Source organism: Haliaeetus leucocephalus, unplaced genomic scaffold (genome assembly GCF_000737465.1).
Source record: "Haliaeetus leucocephalus isolate CR32 unplaced genomic scaffold, Haliaeetus_leucocephalus-4.0 Scaffold255, whole genome shotgun sequence".
Classification (NCBI taxonomy): domain Eukaryota; kingdom Metazoa; phylum Chordata; class Aves; order Accipitriformes; family Accipitridae; genus Haliaeetus; species Haliaeetus leucocephalus.
The window spans coordinates 21,149-41,336 of NW_010972691.1; the positions used below are offsets into that span (position 1 = coordinate 21,149).

A 20,188-nucleotide genomic window follows, 5' to 3' on the forward strand; every position below is an offset into this window, starting at 1 on the left:
CATACAGGAGAAGACCATGACCTCTTTTAGAAAACGCTGCAGAAAATGTTGTCAGCATGAAGGCAGACATATCAGCCAGTCCTGGTCCGCTTCAGAAGCCTCAGATTGCAAGGCAGAGAACACAAACTCCTAAGGCAGCAAACCTTCACCCAGGTATAGTGTGTTGTTTGGGGTGGAAGGCTGAGTTCTGGTGAAAGCTTTATTTTTAAAAGGCTTGTGGTTATTATTCCTCTCCAGGTCAGTATTTCTGGCTTTCCAGTGAAACGTCCTTGTAGAGTTTTTTACTGTGAGGGTTTAGTATTCGATGTTATTACTAGTAAAATGGCTATTTTAAAAGCATGTATTTCATTAAGCCTTGAAACTGTTCTCAGTCTGTGTACATGGCTGTCACATTCAGAAAGGAAGAGAACATTCAGGCTTAATGATGGAGGGAAAAAAAGTCCTCCAGTACTGAGACCCTTCCTTTTTCCCAGTTTCTGCGCTGCTCCCAGCTGCTCATTCAAGCACAGCTGCCCAAGGAGAGCGGGGAGGGTCGGTTTATCTCACCCCATCCCTGCTGAGCACCTGGAAGGTTGCTGAGCTGGGTGCACCCAGGGCATCAGCAAGGGCTTGGATCGAGTGTGGTGTGCGGCTTTCCACAGAGGGGAATTACTCATCTTCATCTTGTGCAGGCTGCTGGCCAAGTTCCTTGTGGGTCAGAGAGGTAGACTTGGCTGGAGGAAAGCCAGCCCTGATTTTGACTTTTGTGGCTGGCAGGGAGAAGACTAGGTGTTTCTTAACCTAAAATCTTTTCCATGGGATCTGGAAATTTACCTGGGAGCTCCAATGTGAGGGTGAACACATGAAGTTCTTGCTATTCTTTGCTCAGGATGAAGACTTGGGGGCTGGCTATGGGCAGTATGTGCACAATCAACAACGACATAAATTCTTTTAGACATCCAGCCATGCTCTGTTAACATGAAAAAATAACTGGACGACCCTGGACTATGACAGCCCCACCCTCTGTGAAGGGCAGAGAAGCTCCAGTTCATACAGGAGAAATTTCTAAAAACCAGGGTATCTTTTTATTTACATATGTGCTGCTATCTGCTTTTTCCTATACCGAAAATCTTATTGGTGTCTTACCATCTAGCTGTTTCTGTGACGTGGTAATTATTTTTTGATCAGTGAGCTGAGGCAGCCAGACCAGAACCAGAGCTGGCACAGGCTGCGTTTATCCACCGTCAGAAAGTCCACTGTCCTATTGCCAGCTGTGTGTGCAACACACGCAACCTGACAGCAACCCTGGGGTAAAGCTGAGGAGAGTTTTGCAAACCTGCCTGTGGCCCCAAAACCAGCCTGGAACAAAAAACATGCCAGCGTGCTATCTGAGGAACTCCAGAGTGCTTCTCCTTGCTGGCCTGTGCAACAACCGTCCTCAGTCCCACCTCCCTGGCAAGGGGAACAGAGTTATTAAAGCCATGGTCAGCTGCGAAGCTGCCGGTCGCCCGCAGCAGCAGGTAGGGACCACCCCGTCCACAGGAACAGCATCACCACCAGCACTGCAAGCTGCGATGCTCAATTCTGTTTCGCACCACAGGTTATCCCAGCTGTGGGCTGGTTGGGGGACAGAGGAGTGGTGACAGGCTCCTGGCGATGCCAGCAGGGCTGCCAACCCCCCATCACCTCCCTCCCCTCAGGACACTGTGCCCTGACGCGGTCCCAGCCATCTCCAGCAGCCTCCTGGATGTTCCTGGGCACATCAGGGATGTTCCTGCTTCGTTCCCCCCCCCCATGCATCAGCAGAGCTTGAAAGTTTGAAAAGTTTAATCATTAAAAAACCCCACTAAGCTCTTGATCACAGTTGTATCTTGCAGCGTGACTCCCACTGAGTAATTCCACATTTTCTTAACATTGCGTTTTCAACCCGGCTTTAGAGGAAGTACTCTTGGACATGACTTTGGCACCTTAGGAGATAGTGGAAACCCACCCGTACATCTCAGTGGAAATGCCCAGCTGGCCATCAAGTCAGTGAAGAACCAGGAGCAGGGACCTCCGCTCCGGGATGTGTGACCAGCACCGAGCTGGACAGCCAGGCACAGCTGAATCAGAACCCTCGTACTGCTCCCAGCCCTCCGCTTTCTGCTGCACCCCTAATCCTCCTGCATAAGGCTTTGTCGAAATGAAAACAGGAATATTTCTATACCTGTTCAATATCAAACTATACATGTACCTTTCAGGAAAATGTAAACTTGCTCCAGGACTAGGGCTGAAATAGAAAACTGTATAGAAATATACATACTAGAGGAGCACTTGGAGTTCAGGAGCTGGAGGAGTTAGATTGAAGCTCACCAGAGCCTACTGAGCTTATAAAATTATTTTTAACAGGGACATAGAGCAGCTTTCCACCTTTCATGCTTACTGAAAACTTCAGAAGTGTTTTCTGGTTTAGGGTTTTAAAGAATAGTGATTTTTTTTCCTGTTGGGGGGGGGAACGGGGACAGACAGACACACACACGGACACATGACTGTTGGTTTGTTTCTGGTTTGTTTTTTAGGGGTCTGGATCGAAATGACAGCCAGAAATGCACAGGCCTATTAAGTATGTGTAAATCACACATTCTAGAGCCAGTTTATGGGCACAGTGAAATGTGAAGCAGAATAAGGGTATCTGCTTGTAAAACCTTCATCCATCCATCCGTTTCATATTTATAACCAACAATTGAGAGTGATGCAACCACCTTGTACCAACAGTTAGTGAACAACAGGTAAGCAATTTCTTTTGAAGAGAAAGCCCTGGCGATGGAGCTAACAGCCAGACCAGAGACAGCACCACTTGCTTCCTTCCCTGCATGGTGGTGCCTGTATCAGCAGGGGAAAAACCCCGCAGCCTGTGACAGTTGCCCATACGCTTAAATTTGCCGGATATAGGAGTGTTTTGCCAGGACTATGCCCTGTGTTTTGTAATAAAGAAGAACAGACAGGAGTCCAAAACTTGGCAGAGTGAGAAAAACAAGAAATGCAACTTAGCATGTGAATGTTTTGCTCTTTCAGGTTAGAAATTGGTCCCAGCACCAGACGACAAGGAACATGGGTCATCTGCCAGCAGAGGAATGGGAAGTGAAGGAGGCAGGATATTGAACTTGAGGCAAAAAGAAGGAGAGGAATCAGAAAGAGAGGACAACCTGCAGGCAAAATACCTACATATGTTTGCTTTCAGCTCTAACTGAAGCAGCACGCTTGCTCAAACAGGCTGGAACAAATCACCTCCTGTTCACTGGCAGACATTTAATGCACATCTTTCTCAATTCGCTATCTACACTTGACAGCAGTGCTCTTGTCCTGCTGCTAATTTACGAAGCGTGCGCTATGGCCAGGTGACGTACCACCAACGAGCCCCTTGCATGTCAGCAGAATTCACCCTGCGCTCCCGCGGTAAAGCAGCCGTCCCCACGGCCGCATTCACTGCAATGCTTCATTGCAGAGATCTAGGATGGACCCCTTTGCCCCCAGACAAGGAAAGACCAAAGTCTCAGGATTGCAAAGTTAACACTTTATTGATTTTAAATTGATGTAGAACAGAGGGGCAACAATGGCTCAAGTATTCATTAAGAAAACGCCCCAGGATATTTCACATATAGACTCTTAATACAGTTTGTATGGAAACAATTGAAGAAGTTGTAAAATACTCTGAAGTCAGAAAGGGGGATTCACAGCCCTGTTTTAAGCCTTCATGTTCCCAAATACTGTCATCCCTTGATCAATTTCATATCCTTCCCCAGAAGAAGGTTATGGAATTGCTGGCTACATCCTTCCCCCATCAGGTACAGAAACAAATGATAGTAAACTTATGAAAGGAACTATACGTCAAAGTAGCCATGAATCAACATTTACTTATCTAGAAAGACTGGTTGTAACATCACTATTTTCAAAAAGCTAACAAATAAGCAAGGTTACAATATCAACACTTTTAATCCAATTTCTGTTTAAAAACTGAAGTAGTACCTTGCCTCCAATTCCATCACTTGTCCACATGTTTTACAAAACACTTCTAAAAGATTTGAATAACTTTTTTTTTTTTTTGATAACTGGCAAGGTGAACTGAAGAGTTAAAAGCACTCAAGTGAGCTGATTCAAGTGACAGTTTAGCGCATATCTACAATTTTAAAAAATATTACTTTGGGCACAGTTTTTCTCCCTCAAACTCTAGCAAGACTGGAAACCAATCCTCCTAACCTACGTTTTGTTCAGCCAACTGGAAAGGGCTATTGCCTGCCTTTTAACCATCTATTTTTTTTTATTTTTTTTTTTTACAAACTGTAGTGAGATTCACAGTTTCCGCTAAGGAGACACACAGAGTTGCCCCTTCTCTACATCAATCATGTGCTTCAGGTTTGTAGTAGTGTAACCCCAGCCAAGATGCCACCACGGGCAATGTTTGTTTCTCTGAGTGAGCAGGCCAGTTTTACAGGAAAGGCAACAATACGGTCAGAGGCCTGACTTCAACCAGCTCTCAACATTTGCTGAACTGGAATGTCAACTCCAGGGCAACAAGAGATATGTGGATTTACAGCACTATTTTGCAATGGATAGGCTGGCTTCAGAAATGCTCAATGCAAATGGGCAAAACCTTCAATTAAGGCCTTTACAGTAGCTTGTCAGATCTGATGATGACAGGCAGCGCTGAACCTCTGAAGAAGCACTAACCTCCAGCTGCAACACATATGCAGCCTGTAAACCAGAAGATGCATGTGAATACAGGTCAATGGTAAAAGGTAGGGGAAAAAAATAAAAATCAATTAATTGCACTGGGTCTTTGGTTATACAGTGATAGCACTATGAACGATTGCAACACATCAAGACAGTTGTAGCAGCCTTGTGTGTCCCATAATGGCAGTTAATGTCAGATCCAGGCACACAGTTTAGATGAAGAACACAGAACTGTCGAAATTGGTCCCAACATCAGGAACTTCACATTATTTTAATCTGAACAGCTACTCTGTTTCTAGGTTGAAAGCTAACCACCCAGTGCACCTGCAGCAGAACTGCAGTGATTTTAACCAAATTCAGTTGTTAAACCCAGATGAATGCAGCTCTTACTGGGAAGCAAGAAGTTTTCTCTTCATTCTGCCATTCGAAATGTGGCATTGAAAAACTGCAGTAATCCAAAGGTCCCAAAGTCAACCTGGTCTCAAGTAGGTAACACAAATATCACTGCCATGCAACAGTAAGGGATGCACCTCGCTTGCTATTCCATCTTCATGAACATAACATCTTTGAACCCACAAATTTAAGGCAAAAATTCAATTGGTCCCATTTACCTGAACACATGTTTTCTTGCAATCAAACATTTTCTGGTTTACAGTGATACACAACAGGTTTTTTTGATGCTGGAGATAAAGTTCATTAATGGTGCTACCAAAATTTTGGCAAAAATTCCAAAATCAGATTTAAAACCACAATGCTTCCCTTTTCAATTTGGCAGCATTTTGAAAAGACAAACACAGTAAGACACACAAAGATTTTGCTCAATTTTGACTAAATGACCTGTGTTTTCACATGATAAATAAGCAATGTTTTATATCAAAACAAACCAAAAAACTGCATGAAATGAAAGTTTGTGCTGTTTCATGATCACAGTATTTTCTAGTTAAATATATCTGCTCTTTGTTATATTCCTGGCACCCAGGACAAAAAATCTTTAAATATATATTTCATGTAGGCAATAGCTTCTTTGCATATCTCTCTTCAAAAAATACTTTATAGTAGTATATAAATAGGTAATCTACGTTTAATTTTATAATCTTGCCTCAAAACTATATATCTGTTTCATTTTTGTAAAGTATCAATTTCCCCAATATTATTAAAGCTGACAAACTATTGAAATGGAAATGCTGTCATCTTCCATAATAGAAGTAGCAATTTTCTAGGAAAAACCCACAGCAACGCTCGTCAGTTGTTTTAACCTGAGCATTTGGCCTACTTAGAGTAGCAGCTTTTTTTTTTTTTTCTCCCCATCACACATGCTCACATACACACATTCTTGCACACACACAGTACAAGCACACACTTCCAGACACTGGTAGGCCACGTAGTGCTTCCCAGGTTCTACAGCAAAGTGGGAAGCAGTGTAGCTAACAATTTAACTACACTAAATATACACAAGCAAACACCTTAAGGCAACCACTGCAATGAGGGGTTTAAGTTGCAGGGGTGAATTTCTGTTGTAACAAAATGGGCTGTATACAGCACACATACATGCCTCTTTAACCCTCCAAAACAATGCGACTTTTTTTTATATTTTGTGCAAATTTCTAAGCCTTCTACCACTTAAGGCAAAGAGTTTTCATTAACAAAAAAGGTCAGAAAACATCCTTATATCTATCCAGTAACATTTTGATTTGCTACAATATTTTCTTAAAATGTGCACAAGTTCATAGTAGAGGTACTGGGTCCCCAGTACCTACTGATAAAATTATTTCAATGGACAACATAAATCTTGAAGAAAAAAAAGGACCAGAAAAAGCAGCTTCAAATATGCATATAAGCAACATCAACAACAAAAGTAGTTAACTTAAGTCTGCTAATACTGAAACTTCATAACGTAAAAGTTTGATACTAATTTTCAGAATCTTACAGCAACTAAACTTAAGTTTTAAATAAATACACTTCTGTTCATTCACATGTCGTGGTCAAAGCAGATCAGTGCCATGACCCTGCTTGCTGTTGGTCAAATTCCCCTATTAGTCTCTTAATATGAGACAGCTTCCTGTGGAGATACTCACACCTACTCTTGTCTTGATAGTAGGTGGGGCTACACTGTAAAGATAAGATAAAAAGAAAATTAGGGCATGAAAACATTTCTGCAGAGTTTAATATTTTGCGTTCTTTGTTTACAGATAGCTTTGAGCCAGTCTCAGTGATTACCACCTCCAACAAATCTGATTTACCTTTTGATACTCTTCTAAGATTTCCTCATGAAGGACCTTCAAGAAAAAAAACCACGAAGACGATATGAAGAACATTTCACTACTACCAGAAAACTCAAATTTATGTAAAACTCTAAAAATACACTCAGTTTTACTCAAGATGTTTTCTTATCCATGAGCCACCACTCTTCTGCATTGCAAAAATAAACCCCCACCTCCCCACATCACCCAAGATCTGCAATTAAACCTGTAAATAGGCAACAAAAGGAGCATGTGTTCAAATATTCCCTTTGAGAAGTCGCTCATGCTGCTGTGCATTCACAGACAGCTCAAACAGGTGGAGTTTGAGGGCTGAACAACTTTTTGCAGGGTTTTGCCATGCTTCAAAAAATCAGAGCTAGCCCACACAGAGTTTGAGCATGTATGTAAATTCTGCAAGGTTTCCCTTTGTCCGATTGAGCAATACCAGGGATTTTAAAATACTCCTTCTGCTCACGAATACATTTGCAATCCGGCCAAAAGCTAAATAAGAGCCAACCAAAAATCCTCATCGTGCACACAGAATTAAAGAATTCTGATATTGAACATGTGGAATTTCTATGTCCAAATAAGAGAAGTCCAGGCTGGAAAGCCAGAATATCAGGTTTTTAACACCCTTCTCTGCTAAAATCATAGCTAGGATCACCCACCTGGAAGATGAGCAAGTTGTGGCTGTAGGTTTAGTTAAGCATATAAAAACATGGGAAATAGAGGGTCAGGCGCTGGTTTCCATGCACTTCCAATCTTCTACCCCATCTGTGTAACTGCACTCCCTCACCTGGCCAGGATGCTGAGGCAGTCAGCAAAGCCTGAGCCAGTCTGGTAATTCCAGCTATTCCTCAGTCTCAGACACTGAGCCTGGCAAGTCTTTTAAAACCATGTCAATATGATTTAACAGACAAATACACTGAAGAGTCTGCCTGTGCTGAAAATGTGGACTTTTGGAAGGTATAAGAGGGAGATGAAATGCAATCTTCACAGTTTTATCCTTCTTTACCTTATATTCTTTGGACCCTGGAGAAAGAAGCTTCCGTTGTGCATCAAACTGCATGAATCTCTGGTTAATACTCTCTATCCGAGCATGCAAGTTCCGGTACTCATCGTACTCTGCATTGAAGTCATTCTTGTAACTCTGGCGTTGCTCATATGAGACTACAGTTATGTATTTTCTAATGGAAAAATAAGCATACATGCAATTTTACACCAAGGACATTTTGTAGTGAATATCAAGCATAGACACCCAATCAGTTAACTATGTGACTGACTTTGCCTCTACATGTAAGCACGTGCTCTAAGAGAATGTATTTAGGTAATTATAGAAATCTACCATATTTTTGTGACAGTTATTTGCTAATATTTTACTTTTTAGAGTTTTTATTCAGAAGCAAAAAAAAATTGTAGCATACTTAGAAAACATCAGCAATCATTCAAATATAGAATGACCAATAAATGCATCAGCCTCAGTGAAAGAAGAGAAACTGCTAGATTATAATCTCTTTCTATGAAGAGACAGGTTAATTAAGCCATATTTACTTTTGAAAATTCATTTTCATTACATGTTTGGAAGGGACTGCATTTATGGAGTTGGATACGGCTTAGGTTTTTGGCTACATTTGTGCCTAACAGCAAAGCATAGTTAAGGATAAAATTTGATTATTTTAGTGGACACCAGTTCCATTGTTGTCCATTCAACTAAGGCATATGCAATACAGCAGCAAAAACAAATTGTGGAGAAGTCTGAAACTAAAAAAAAGCCCATCACATCACCTCCTAAGGAGGGCAACCCATAAATGCTTAAATCCACTGATGCAATTGAAACTTTCTTCATTCTTCTCTCCCTCAAATCAACATGAACGGATTTAACAAGCTCATTATACAAATCTGAGATGAAGCGTCAATGCGAGTAATAGATATAATTTCCCACCGCCATCACACCAATACTTCTCATCCTCATAGCCTAAAGACCTGGTTCTGTGTGGATGATACAGCACCTCCACATGGGGACAAATCCTTCAAACCACCCTTAGACTAATTTTAACGAGCAGTAAAAATTTAACAAGTTGAAAGTCTGTACCAACACAGGTAACTTTTGCTGGTGATGTATCCCAGGCCAGATGCACCTGATGGGAGTATTAGACAGTTTTTAAAGGAAAACTAAAGATGACTTCAACATTTTGGGAGGTACCTGTGTAGCAATAGCGTGGAGTACTGGCTTATGCACAGTTACATCCCGCAGCAAGAGTCCTGCACAGGACAAGAGACCAGCAAAGCACTCACAATGTGTGTGGAGAGGGAAGAAATGAGTAGAAGTGGGGAGAAATGTGAATCTGTTTTTTCTCCTCTAGCTTTTGCATCCTTTACTCTCATAATCTTTATATTAAGATAGAAAGTATCTTTATGCTAAAGCTGTGATTATACTCATGAATTATGTTGCTCTTAGAGACAGTAAGAGAAGCTGGAATAAACTATCAAAGTCTTTTAAACTGGATCAAATTGCAGGTGCTCTCAGGTTTCAGTCTTTCTGTAATGATCAGGCAGGTGTCTGAAACAGTGTGACCTGATTTTTTTCCAAGACACCATGGCCAGTAGGTTATCTGTGAGGTTGTTCCAGAGGTTGCTCCTTTCACAGAGAATTTATCATTAGAGTTCTTACTCCCACTCAGAACTAAACCAACTGTATGAAATCTTGCATGAACGCTTTTTTCTTTTGGTTTTTTTTTTGTGTGTGTGGTTTTGGGGTTTGTTTTGGGTTTTTTTTAACTTTTAGCAATGGCTATTGGCATCCTACTTTAATATTAGATTACATCAAATAACCATATACTTTAGTCCTCAGTATCACCGTCCTCAGCTGATCGGGAAGCAGACAGCAAAGAGCTGAATCTGTCCACTTTCACCCAGCAGAGGCCGGGAATTAAATGTTAGGGTGAGAACTCAAACCTACATGTGAAGCACTAAACTGCTTCCCTGCAGGGCCAGACTTACTTTCAGTCTCTCCACGGAGCATCACTTACTCTATTAAATATGATGTAGGGCGCTACCACGCCATCTACTTTAATGCAGATGGAAGATGCACCAAAGTTCAAGTGCTACAGGGAAGCCTGACCTCCCTTGCTGACGTTATTCCTCGACAGAAGCTGGTGAACCTGGCAGTTTGCAGCATTTTAACAGACAGACACAATTCTCCTTCCCCTCCTGCACTGCAAATATGACAAGGGGGCTCAGCACCACTACTGCGGCTGATGCTGCACAATTGCACTGCTAGGTAGTGTCAGGCTCATCTTGGCTTTACTTACCGTGGTGCTCATTTCAGCTCTGAGCACTAAGGTCCCATCAAAACCTTCTCAAACTCATCCTTTCATCCTTCCAACAGAGGAAAGAGCTTTACATTGTGCCCCACCATGCCTCCCCCCCCAAAAGCATTTTTTTAGGAATTCAGGTTGCACTGACCATGTTATTCCAGTTACTCCACTGCAGCCTCCTTCAAGTTTCACATTTTTAAAAAAAGGCCACCAATAAAACAGTGGGGAAGAAGCCCAGACACTGGGCATTTGCACAAGCTATTCCTCTGTTTTACAACAGTAAAGAAAAATCCTGTTGTTAGAAAAGTTTTAATATTCTAAAGTATTTAGGCAACCAAATGATTCTGCTATTAAAGCTATTTCATTTTAAAGCAAGTTCTTTAATACTTGTCATGGATGAAAACCTTTTTTATACAGCAGGTAAATTTTAACTTGTAGGAATATTAATCTGATATGTGACTTGTTTAGGAGCTAAAATTAAACTTACTGGGAAGTCCTTCTGTAATTTTACAGACTGCAATATACCAGTCATTGTAGATATGCAGCATTTCAATGCAAGATTAATGCATTTTTATCTTGCTTTGTAGTCAAAACTAAGCAGCTAGAATTCAAAATCTACATTGAAGTTTTTCTGTTTTCTCTAGCTCTTTGGTCTGCAACTCTATGGTGAAATCAGATGTTTTGCTGTAGCTTTATGTTAGTCAGTGGCCATTTTACATCAAAGCTTTAGAAATAACGTTGATGGTTAACTCCTGTTAGCTCATATATAGGCTTGGTAATGCTGGACTTTAAAGTCTGCTATCTTCCCCCCGCAACCTTTCCATCCTAGATGCACTAAGCAGTGAAAACACAAAAAAGATGTTCAAATTTACATATTCAGTATTTTAGTACTTGGCTTTCCTCCTGTATTGCCTCACCTCCAAAAAGAAAACAGTGCACATTCATATTCCTTTTTTATTGTGTTCTTGAAGAAGAATGAAATTAAATGTTTCAAGTCTTCTTTTAAAGTATATTACAAATTCTTTTCCCCCACAATAATTAAGGGACAACCTCAGAGTTTAAAACTTGCAGGTATTTGAATAAGGCAGCTGGGTGACTTAAAGAAACTTGTCACTATACTAAAATCACATTTTGGTAAATTTTCCATTTTGTAGCTAACAGTTTTTATAGGTGATTTTTCAACTGCTCCAATAAGTGGCAAGACACTTAATTATTATTTTACTCACACGAAGTAGTCTGGTTGTTCACTTGCTGATGAAGGACCTTCTGTGGAGGCAGTGCAAGTTTCTGTAACTCCTACAGAAAAGCAGAATTTTGACACTTGCGATGAACAGATTTTTTAATATAGCCAAACAATACCAACCTGATGGGCTTGAAAAAATCCTTTAGAGTTTTATTCTCACAGTAAATTACTTGGAATAAGCTTTATAAGTTAATAATAGGGCTCACACGACCTTCTCCACAGTAGGTAGTACCAGGGTTTAGAAAGAAGGCATGGCTACTTTATTCTACAGGTTCTGCACTACCGCAGTATTAACCCGAGGTCAGCTTTTCTTATTTGAAGACATGACGTGGCATCTGCACAGCAATTCAAATTATGCAGTAACAGAGGTAGCTGCACAAAAGACAACAGCTTGATATATACATATACATATATTTATCTCTCAACATTCAGGTTCCAGTGAAAAATAGAGTAGAAAGCTGAAGTTCCTTTCATGCCATGTTTTTATCCCTCTTTCCCTGCCAATTACAGATATCCAAAGTTAGATTTAATTTTAGCACTCTTCTAAGCAGGAAAGTCAATAGCATTGTATATGGGTTACTGGCATTCAGGCTTCAATAACCTGCAACAAAGACTTGCTCCTCATTAGCGTGGCAATACTGGGTTTGAAAGTTATTTGCACTTGCAAATTGCTCTTTTGCTCTTTTAAATGGCATTATGAAAGCACAGTACACTTAATCTCTAATCCCTCTTTTTAAAGGAATATTTCAGGAGCCCCCTATCTTTTTGATAAATAAGAAAAACAGCTACCATAGGGAAAAGTTAGCTGGAACAGGAAGGAACACTCACTATCTTGGTAATCTCTCTCTGCTTTTCATTTTGGGTTTTGTGGCAAGCTTAAAAAACACACAATCCCTTATATTCATTATTATCTTACATTGCCACTGTTTAAACACAGTATTTCTGCTAAAGTGCAACCATTCTTGCCAATCTCTGAGCCATCTGAGCTTTAAGTCATGGGGAGAAAAAAGAGCTATCATGCGATATTCTACTCAATTCTTTTGCTTTTAATATTAAAATTATTATGTGGTATAGCAGGACTATAAAAAGAAGTGTAAAAGTGGGAACAAAATTTGAGAGAAATGCAAACAGTAATATTAATAGTCACAGTATGTACAATACAACTTATGTGAACAGTTTTGCTGTGAGCATTTCATTTCCAAAAATTCAAGTGCATTTATTGACATGGCTCGGTCCATTTGAAAGATTCAGCGTCAGCACCAACTTGAAACATGGTACAAGTTTTTCCTTCCCTAGCTGTTTGGATTTTTCTTACTGGCTTCTGGAGAAAGATGCTCACATGTTTATAAATTCAAGCATAAATATTTTCAAAGCAATCCTAAGCCATGAGGGCACTGTGTAGTATGTCCAGGGTAAATGTGAAAAGACCATCTCAAAGCACCCTTCTCTACAAGCACCACACTTCAAAGAGGCACCATGCACACTCTGAAGATGCCTCTGGGCTATGATAGGAAAGGGCTAAACCGGACTTCCAATTTGCGGGCCAAACCTCTGAAATTAGACAACACACAGATTTAACAAAGGAACTGAACTCTGTCCTATTGTGTGTGTGTGTGTGTTAAGAAATCAAGTATTATTTGTGCATTTCTGTTTAGCCTTTCAATGCCATTTTAAGCGTTCACCATTCCTACATCTTTTGAAGTAATAAATTCTGCAGCTAAAATGGAGACAGGGTCACAGCACAGTTCAAACCAAAACTCTAGTAAACCACATACCAATTTAGGTAGGTTTTAGACTTTCCATGAAAAGGCAGAGTTTGATGAACTGCTGTGATACATGATGAAATACATTTACGTCTGATCAGTTTCAGTAAACTAGCAGGCAATAAATATGTGACAGGTTTTTATCCTCAGCGTTCAGTCTTTAAAACTTGCTGATGTAAAAAGTAGAGTAACTTTCAGTGAACTGTCAGTTTACTGGAAATCAAGCAAAAAAAAAAAATCCATTCCTTGTGTTTCTCTAGTACCTAGCTCTTCCTGTTAACCAGTTTCTGCCCAACAGCAATCTATTCAATATTTCTTTGTTCTAATGATTTTTGTACTACAGAGTGAGAATTCTTAAAAATGAACCTAATTTTAGATAAGGTTCCAGTAGAACAGCTTCTGGGTTTTGTTTTTTGGTTTGGGGTTTTTTTGTTTTTTTTTTTTTTAAACTAACAGTTACAATGTAATGCAATGGCAGAAAAAAAAATATTGATTCTTCATGACCATAAAGCAGGGATAATAGCAAAGCACTTAATATATAGCAAGTGGTCTACTTGCATTTCCAGTCCCTGTTTTTCCTGGCACCTTTTCACCAGGGTTACTCATATAGCAGTTAGGAAAAGCAGCATATTAATACCTTGACCTGAATCCAAATGGAAGAGCGTTTTCATCTTGGCAGTTCCTTCTTTTTGACAGTCTTTCTCCTTGCTCGCACTCGTAGCATCCTGCATTTTGCTTGTGTCCTCCTTATTATGCTCTTTTACCTTCTCAGAACTTTGGTGCTTCTTGTCTGCGGGCTTGGGAGGCCCCACCTGCACCGCGGCAGGCGCTGGCATTACTGAAGGAGTCTGAAAGGTGTATTTTCGTTGCTGGTGCCCACAGATCCTACTGCTCTTTTGACCGAAGCTGTCCACCAGCAGGTCTTGTGTCCTTTGCCCCTCAGGGGTACTGGGGGAGTGGGAGCTGGCAGTTTGAGGAGGGTTGGAAGTGGGAAGGAAAGTGGGAGGCATTGGCAGAGGAGCAGGAGTAGCTGCGGCTGGACGGCGGGGAGGCTGCGGCGGTGGAGGGGCGGCAGTGGTGCTCTCCCTGGAGGCAAGCAAGTGGCTACTGCACGATGGCTGGATTCGACTGTTCAGGTGAGATATCCTCTGCTTTTTGGTCATCAGAGGATTGCTAAAATTGGTATTCAAAACCCATTTCTGTAATAATAATTAAAAAAAGAATAATAAAAATCTGCAGGATTAAGGTTTGCTCCTGTTCTGAAAAAGGAGCATTTCTGAACAGGCAATTGTTGAAAACACATCTTTCTTATCTAAAAATAGCTGTCAAACAAGGAAGTATTGCAGCTAAACACATGGTTTATTTCACTCAGTTTCTAATCTTACGATTTAGCAAGTTGTTCTTTAAATCTACAGCTGAAAGGCTTTGGGAGAAAGCTTCTTCAGCAGCTCTATCAAAGGCTTCACCAAAACGATTATGTCAGGAGGCTATTGTTTAAGCAGTGATTTCTGTTCGGCCTGGGTTAAGAGTCAGCTTTTGCTGTCACACAGCTGTATGATTTACTAAAGCAGCCCTGAGAAGCACACAGCAGTGTGCTTATCAGAGTGTGTTAAGTGCAAAGCTGATCAGACCAGGTAAAACCCCTGGTTTTGCTGCAGGTACCATTCCAGCTATTCTCCAGCTGAAATGCTAGTTCGCATCCTCTTCTTTTAGCAAGCACACACTGCTCATGTTGATGCGCAAGTAGGAGTGCCAGGCACAGCTCTGTGCCACCCTGTTGAAATAAACCCAGATTCTGTCTGTACGGAGGCAGGTGTAAAGAGGTCCCTGGGACCTGCACCATTTCATGTTCTGACTGGAAGAAAGTTAACGAAGAACAGAGGTGTGTCCTCCCTCCTCTACTTAAATGTAAATAGCTCAGTGCTGAAAGACTTTCTGTACTTCCCAGCTTATTGCTCTACACTGCACGCACTGAAGTGCAGTTTTAGTCACAGAAAGTATCAAACTTTAAGGAAAAGTAATGCCTTTTATGCAGAGTTTTCCAACCTTCTTCTAAAAGGGTTTGCATTGTCCTCTTGTATTGATAGGAAAACAGGACGTACACATTTTAAGTCTGAAAAGGCTGGGAGAAGGCAGATGTACTACCTGCTGATTCAGAGCTGCCTTTCCACACCTGGGCTACCCTGAATGAAAATGGGTGCTTAAATTATGCCAATAGGAAAAAAAAACAACAACAACAACAACAACAACAAAATTCCTCCAAATGGACCACTACTGTAATTTGTCCTTATTCCAGGCTTTCCTAAGCTTTATATTTACACAGTAGCACTAGCACGTTTATGCATATTTTATATAACTACCACATCACAAAGAACCTTGAACACAATGCAAGCATGTACCAAAACCACATACACATCTTGTCTTTAGAAGACCTTCCTAGGCACCAAGATAAACAAGTTATGTGGCAATACAAAACAGTTTTAAGTATTTAATTAGAAAGTACAGGGTTGTGTAACAATAATGGGCAATCAAGAAGTTCAGCAGGTGATTTTAAACTCTACAGGCAAGTTTAGGCTTCTGCAAGGTCAGTGTGCTATGGATGGACAGTTACAACTTAGGCCAATGTGTTGGCTGTTCAAACACAACAGCAGTAGTCTCTGTTAGATATCTAGGTGTATTTACAAAATACTGTGTAGGAAGGAATTGCTTATTTTTCTGAGTATTTTAATAAACATTCTGAAATACAGAACACTAAATATAACAGCCCTTAAGCTATGTGACCATAAGTTTTTTCAGGCTTTGAAAGTGCAACCACCTTTTTAAAAAAAAAATCCAATTAGAAATAAATGATTCAGTTTTTCATGTGTTAAAGACAATATCAATGCTTCACATCACAGCTTTTACACCAGTATAAGGTGTGATAAATCTAAATACACTGTAAATAACGTTAAAAAAATAAAAAATACCTGAGAAGTTGATGGAGCACCTTTACTAAAAATTACAGCAGATTCCAAACGACTGGGGCTGGTGGCATTCTGAGATGACTGTAATTTTCTGTAAGGATGACCCAACATTTCAGGTTACAAGGCAAAAATGTCTATGTCATAGTTCTTTCATTATAGGGAAGACAGACATTCATTTCCCACAAAAATGTTTTCTAAATGGCTATTTTCCTTCCCCTAGAGACTGAACTTACTTAGCAAGTATTAACTCCAATGACTGTTTATCTGTTTCATTGTATCCAGGCCAATCCTTTTGAATGTCTTTAAACACAGAATCCTTCAAACCGTAAGAATTATCCTTTGGATTCAGGATGGCTACCTACAGGAAGACATTTAAGAAAACAAATGTTCATTATACCTAAATGCAAACTACAGAAATAAGATTGGTACTGCAAAGCTAAATCAAAGCTGCAAACAAAATCATGCACCAGTTTTCCAGGTTTTTTAGATGTGAAGATCGAAGTAGCTGTCATGTAATGAGCACCAATTTTAAAAAATGTGGTCAATTTGGGATGTAGAAATTTGAATGTAAGAAAATCCCAAATTGCTGCAAGCATGTATGAATTGTACTGTTGTGGTTTAACCCCAGCCAGCAACTAAGCACCATGCAGCTGCTCACCTTCCCCCCCACCTAGTGGGATCGGGGAGAGAACTGAGGGGGAAAAAAAAAAAAAAAAAAGTAAAACTCATGAGTTGAGATAAAGACAGTTTAATAGAACAGAAAGGAAGAAAATAATAATAATAATAAAATGACAATAATGATAATAAAAGGATTGGAATATACAAAACAAGCAATGCACAATGCAATTGCTCACCACTCACCAACGGACGCCCAGTCAGTTCCCGAGCAGTGATTTGCCCCCCCTCCCTGCCAACTCCCCCCAGTTTATATACTGGGCATGACGTCACACAGTATGGAATACCCCTTTGGCCAGTTTGGGTCAGCTGTCCTGACTGTGTCCCATCCGAACTTCTTGTGCCCCTCCAGCCTTCTTGCTGGCCAGGGGTGAGAAGCTGAAAAATACTTGACTTAGCCTAGACATTACTTAGCAACAACTAAAAACATCAGTGTGTTATCAACACTCTTCTCATCCTAAATCCAAAACATAGCACTATACCAGCTACTAGAAAGAAAATTAACTCTATCCCAGCTGAAACCTGGACACATACTCTTACGAAAACCTCTCTCTGCACGATCTATCTGTTTCTTTGTCTTTAACACAGCATTGAGAATCAAGACAAACCATGCCAAAACTTTAAATCTTACTGCATGAAATATGTTGAGAGGCCTAGTTTTTTATTTGTATTTATTTTTCTTTTTTAAGAACTGAAGAACATTATCTCCACATACAAATTCAGAGTTGTTCAACTTCAGGAGGACACCTGCTGTTCTTTCATTTTACACAGCTATACTGCTATGGCAGAGCACAGACTGTGCCTGGAACAATGCATGTTTTCCCTCATCCCATTAACAACCACAGTATGTCATCATTTGTCTTGATAAACAGAATTGCTGTTCCTTCTCAAGTGCCTGAGGCACAAGAAACTATATCTTTCTATTGAATAATTGTACACGATAACTTAGCTAACACTAAACTTGTTGTAGTACAAAGATGAATTATACACCTATCCCATTACTTTTAAGCCATATCAAAGTTTTACCTAATGGGAAAATAGTAACTGTACTCCTATCTAACAAGTTATATTGTGAAAACAAGATTTAGTGCTAAAATGTTTAAGGAGGGTTGTACAGCCCAGATGCACTCTTCATCTTGCAGATACGGGTTCATTACAGCAAAGTATTGTCCTGAGAAGGTCATGTGCATGCCTTGCTGTATAGCTTTGAAAATAAAATGGGTTTGTATCTTCCTTAAGAAAAATACAAAGTATACTCAAAAAGTTAAAATGAGCTAGTAAAACCCGGAGACCACTGACACCTAAAGTGCTTGTTTAGACTTCATCACCTGACACCTGTACAGAGTTTCAGAGACAGCCTCAAAGAAAAACAGTCTCTGTCAATTTGCTTGACACAAAATGCTGAATAACTCATCAACACACCACCACCACTTTTTGCAGCTTTGCCTGTTTTTTCCTCCAAAACATGATAAATACTGCTATTTCATGTCTGTGTGCATGTCTGTCTGGCTGCAGCTTAAAAAAAAATTAAAAGTAACAAAGATACCCTGAAACAGTAATTCACCTGTTAAAAAGAGAACTAAATCTGTATTATAAGAGAAGTAAATCTGTGCATATTAGATCTTGGCAAGTTCAGGCTGCTGATTTTAGACTTGTACAAAAAAATTCATTATGAAGCTAAGAAAAACGTGAGCAAGGCGTTTCGGGGTGTAATGCTGCTAATAGGACCATTTCTGAATGCAAACCAGTACCTCAAGGTAGTTCGCACCACATACAGGAAACAGACTCCAAGAAAGTCTCCTTAAACACTGACAGGCATAATGGGGCAGAAGAAAACTTCTGCACCTTTTATCCTCTGAGGGAGCTGAGCTTTCGGAATTTTATAATAAACTTAAAGTATAAATTGACTACTTCAATTTGTATGTAAGAACATGGCTCTCGTTAAATTGTGTATGTCTTCAGGATGAAAAAACCCTACCATTTTACTGGGCAAACAAAGCAACAACACTTAACATATTCAGGGAATGAGTTTTTAAAATTCAGTGTAATATCAATCAAAGCTGTATAAATGTTGAATTTTACTCACTTTGATTGGTCCCAAACCACTTTTTGCCTAGACAAGCAGGAAAAATTCCTACTTTACATATTAATACATGCATTATTCAGCCACTGTCTATGGGTACAGGGAGAATTTAAAAAGTAAGGGAGGACCCACTGCATCATACAATACTTTGAGAAACCTTTTCTGAACTATTTTAATAGAAAATTAGTAAGTGACACTCTTGAACACATAGCATAAAAGTTTAACCTATACCACATTATAGGGTTACCAATAATTTTGATAGATATGATAACAAAATACAGGTGGAACTTAGCTCAAAGGAGCACTGGAAAAGCTACTGAATAGAAAAAGGTTTCAAGTAAGGTAAAGACACAATCCACATCATAGCAAAGAAACACTATGCTCAGAATCAGATCACCACCTTTTTCATTTACGGTTTGACTGGAACACCCCTCCCTGGATTGCAAATCTAACAGATCTCAAGAGAAGACAAGTACCATTGACAGGCCACCTAATACATTCAAGTGAAATACTAACCTATGTGATTACCAAATTTCTCTTCTCCTAAACTCGTCCCAAGAAATATTAAGTACTATGACAAACTATTTCACACAATCAAGACAACGTGTGGCATTTTCTCTCAATTAAGCAGTTAAGCAGTCCAAGTAAGAGAGAGAGGAAAAAATAAGACATTAGGAGCAACAAAGCTAGAAATAGTTAATTACTTCTGCCATTCTAGCAATACAAAACCACTCCTCCCAGATTTTTCAGTCTTTCTTTCCTTTCCTCATGTTGACTTGCAGTTTGGGGCATCTGTATAAAGTCTACTGAAAAACAAACAAGGAGCATTACATAAGTTGTTTATTATTTTCTAATTTAAACACTGGAGTAACACAGCTCAAAATTATGATTAAATGAATAGCGGGAGGGAAAAATTGCTGGCACAAACTCCATGATCTTACCTGCCGAAGGACAGTTGCAAGGGAATTCCTGTCCTTTTGGTTGACACCATCTCTCTGCAAGCGGGCAAGTAACTCTGGTTTCTTGTAATTCTTCAGTGCCAGTAAGTGAATCACCCTATCCTTGTATGGTCGCTGAGAAATAGCATTATGTGCACGAGTCTTCCGTACTGTGTTTGCAGAGGTCACGCGTGTTGGTTTCTTCGTCTCGGGCACAGTATCTGGAATGTTCTGTGGTCCTCTCTTCACCTGTACTTTTCTTCCTAATGTAAGGGGG

At 40.0% G+C, this 20,188-nt stretch overlaps 1 protein-coding gene across 1 annotated transcript in view; it reads right to left on the minus strand.

The window, feature by feature from the left end:
• Nucleotides 1-6,681: 6,681 nt before the first annotated feature.
• ELL2 (elongation factor, RNA polymerase II, 2) overlaps nt 6,682-20,188 on the minus strand; it is a 41,794-nt gene continuing 28,287 nt past the window's right edge. Inside the window, exons 5-12 of the mRNA XM_010568764.1 lie at nt 19,915-20,174; nt 16,449-16,573; nt 16,219-16,306; nt 13,890-14,451; nt 11,473-11,542; nt 7,945-8,116; nt 6,910-6,965; nt 6,682-6,793 (exon numbers count right to left, since the gene is read on the minus strand). Of these exons, the coding sequence (XP_010567066.1) occupies nt 6,682-6,793; nt 6,910-6,965; nt 7,945-8,116; nt 11,473-11,542; nt 13,890-14,451; nt 16,219-16,306; nt 16,449-16,573; nt 19,915-20,174 (1,445 nt within the window). The remainder of the gene's footprint in view (nt 6,794-6,909; nt 6,966-7,944; nt 8,117-11,472; nt 11,543-13,889; nt 14,452-16,218; nt 16,307-16,448; nt 16,574-19,914; nt 20,175-20,188) is intronic.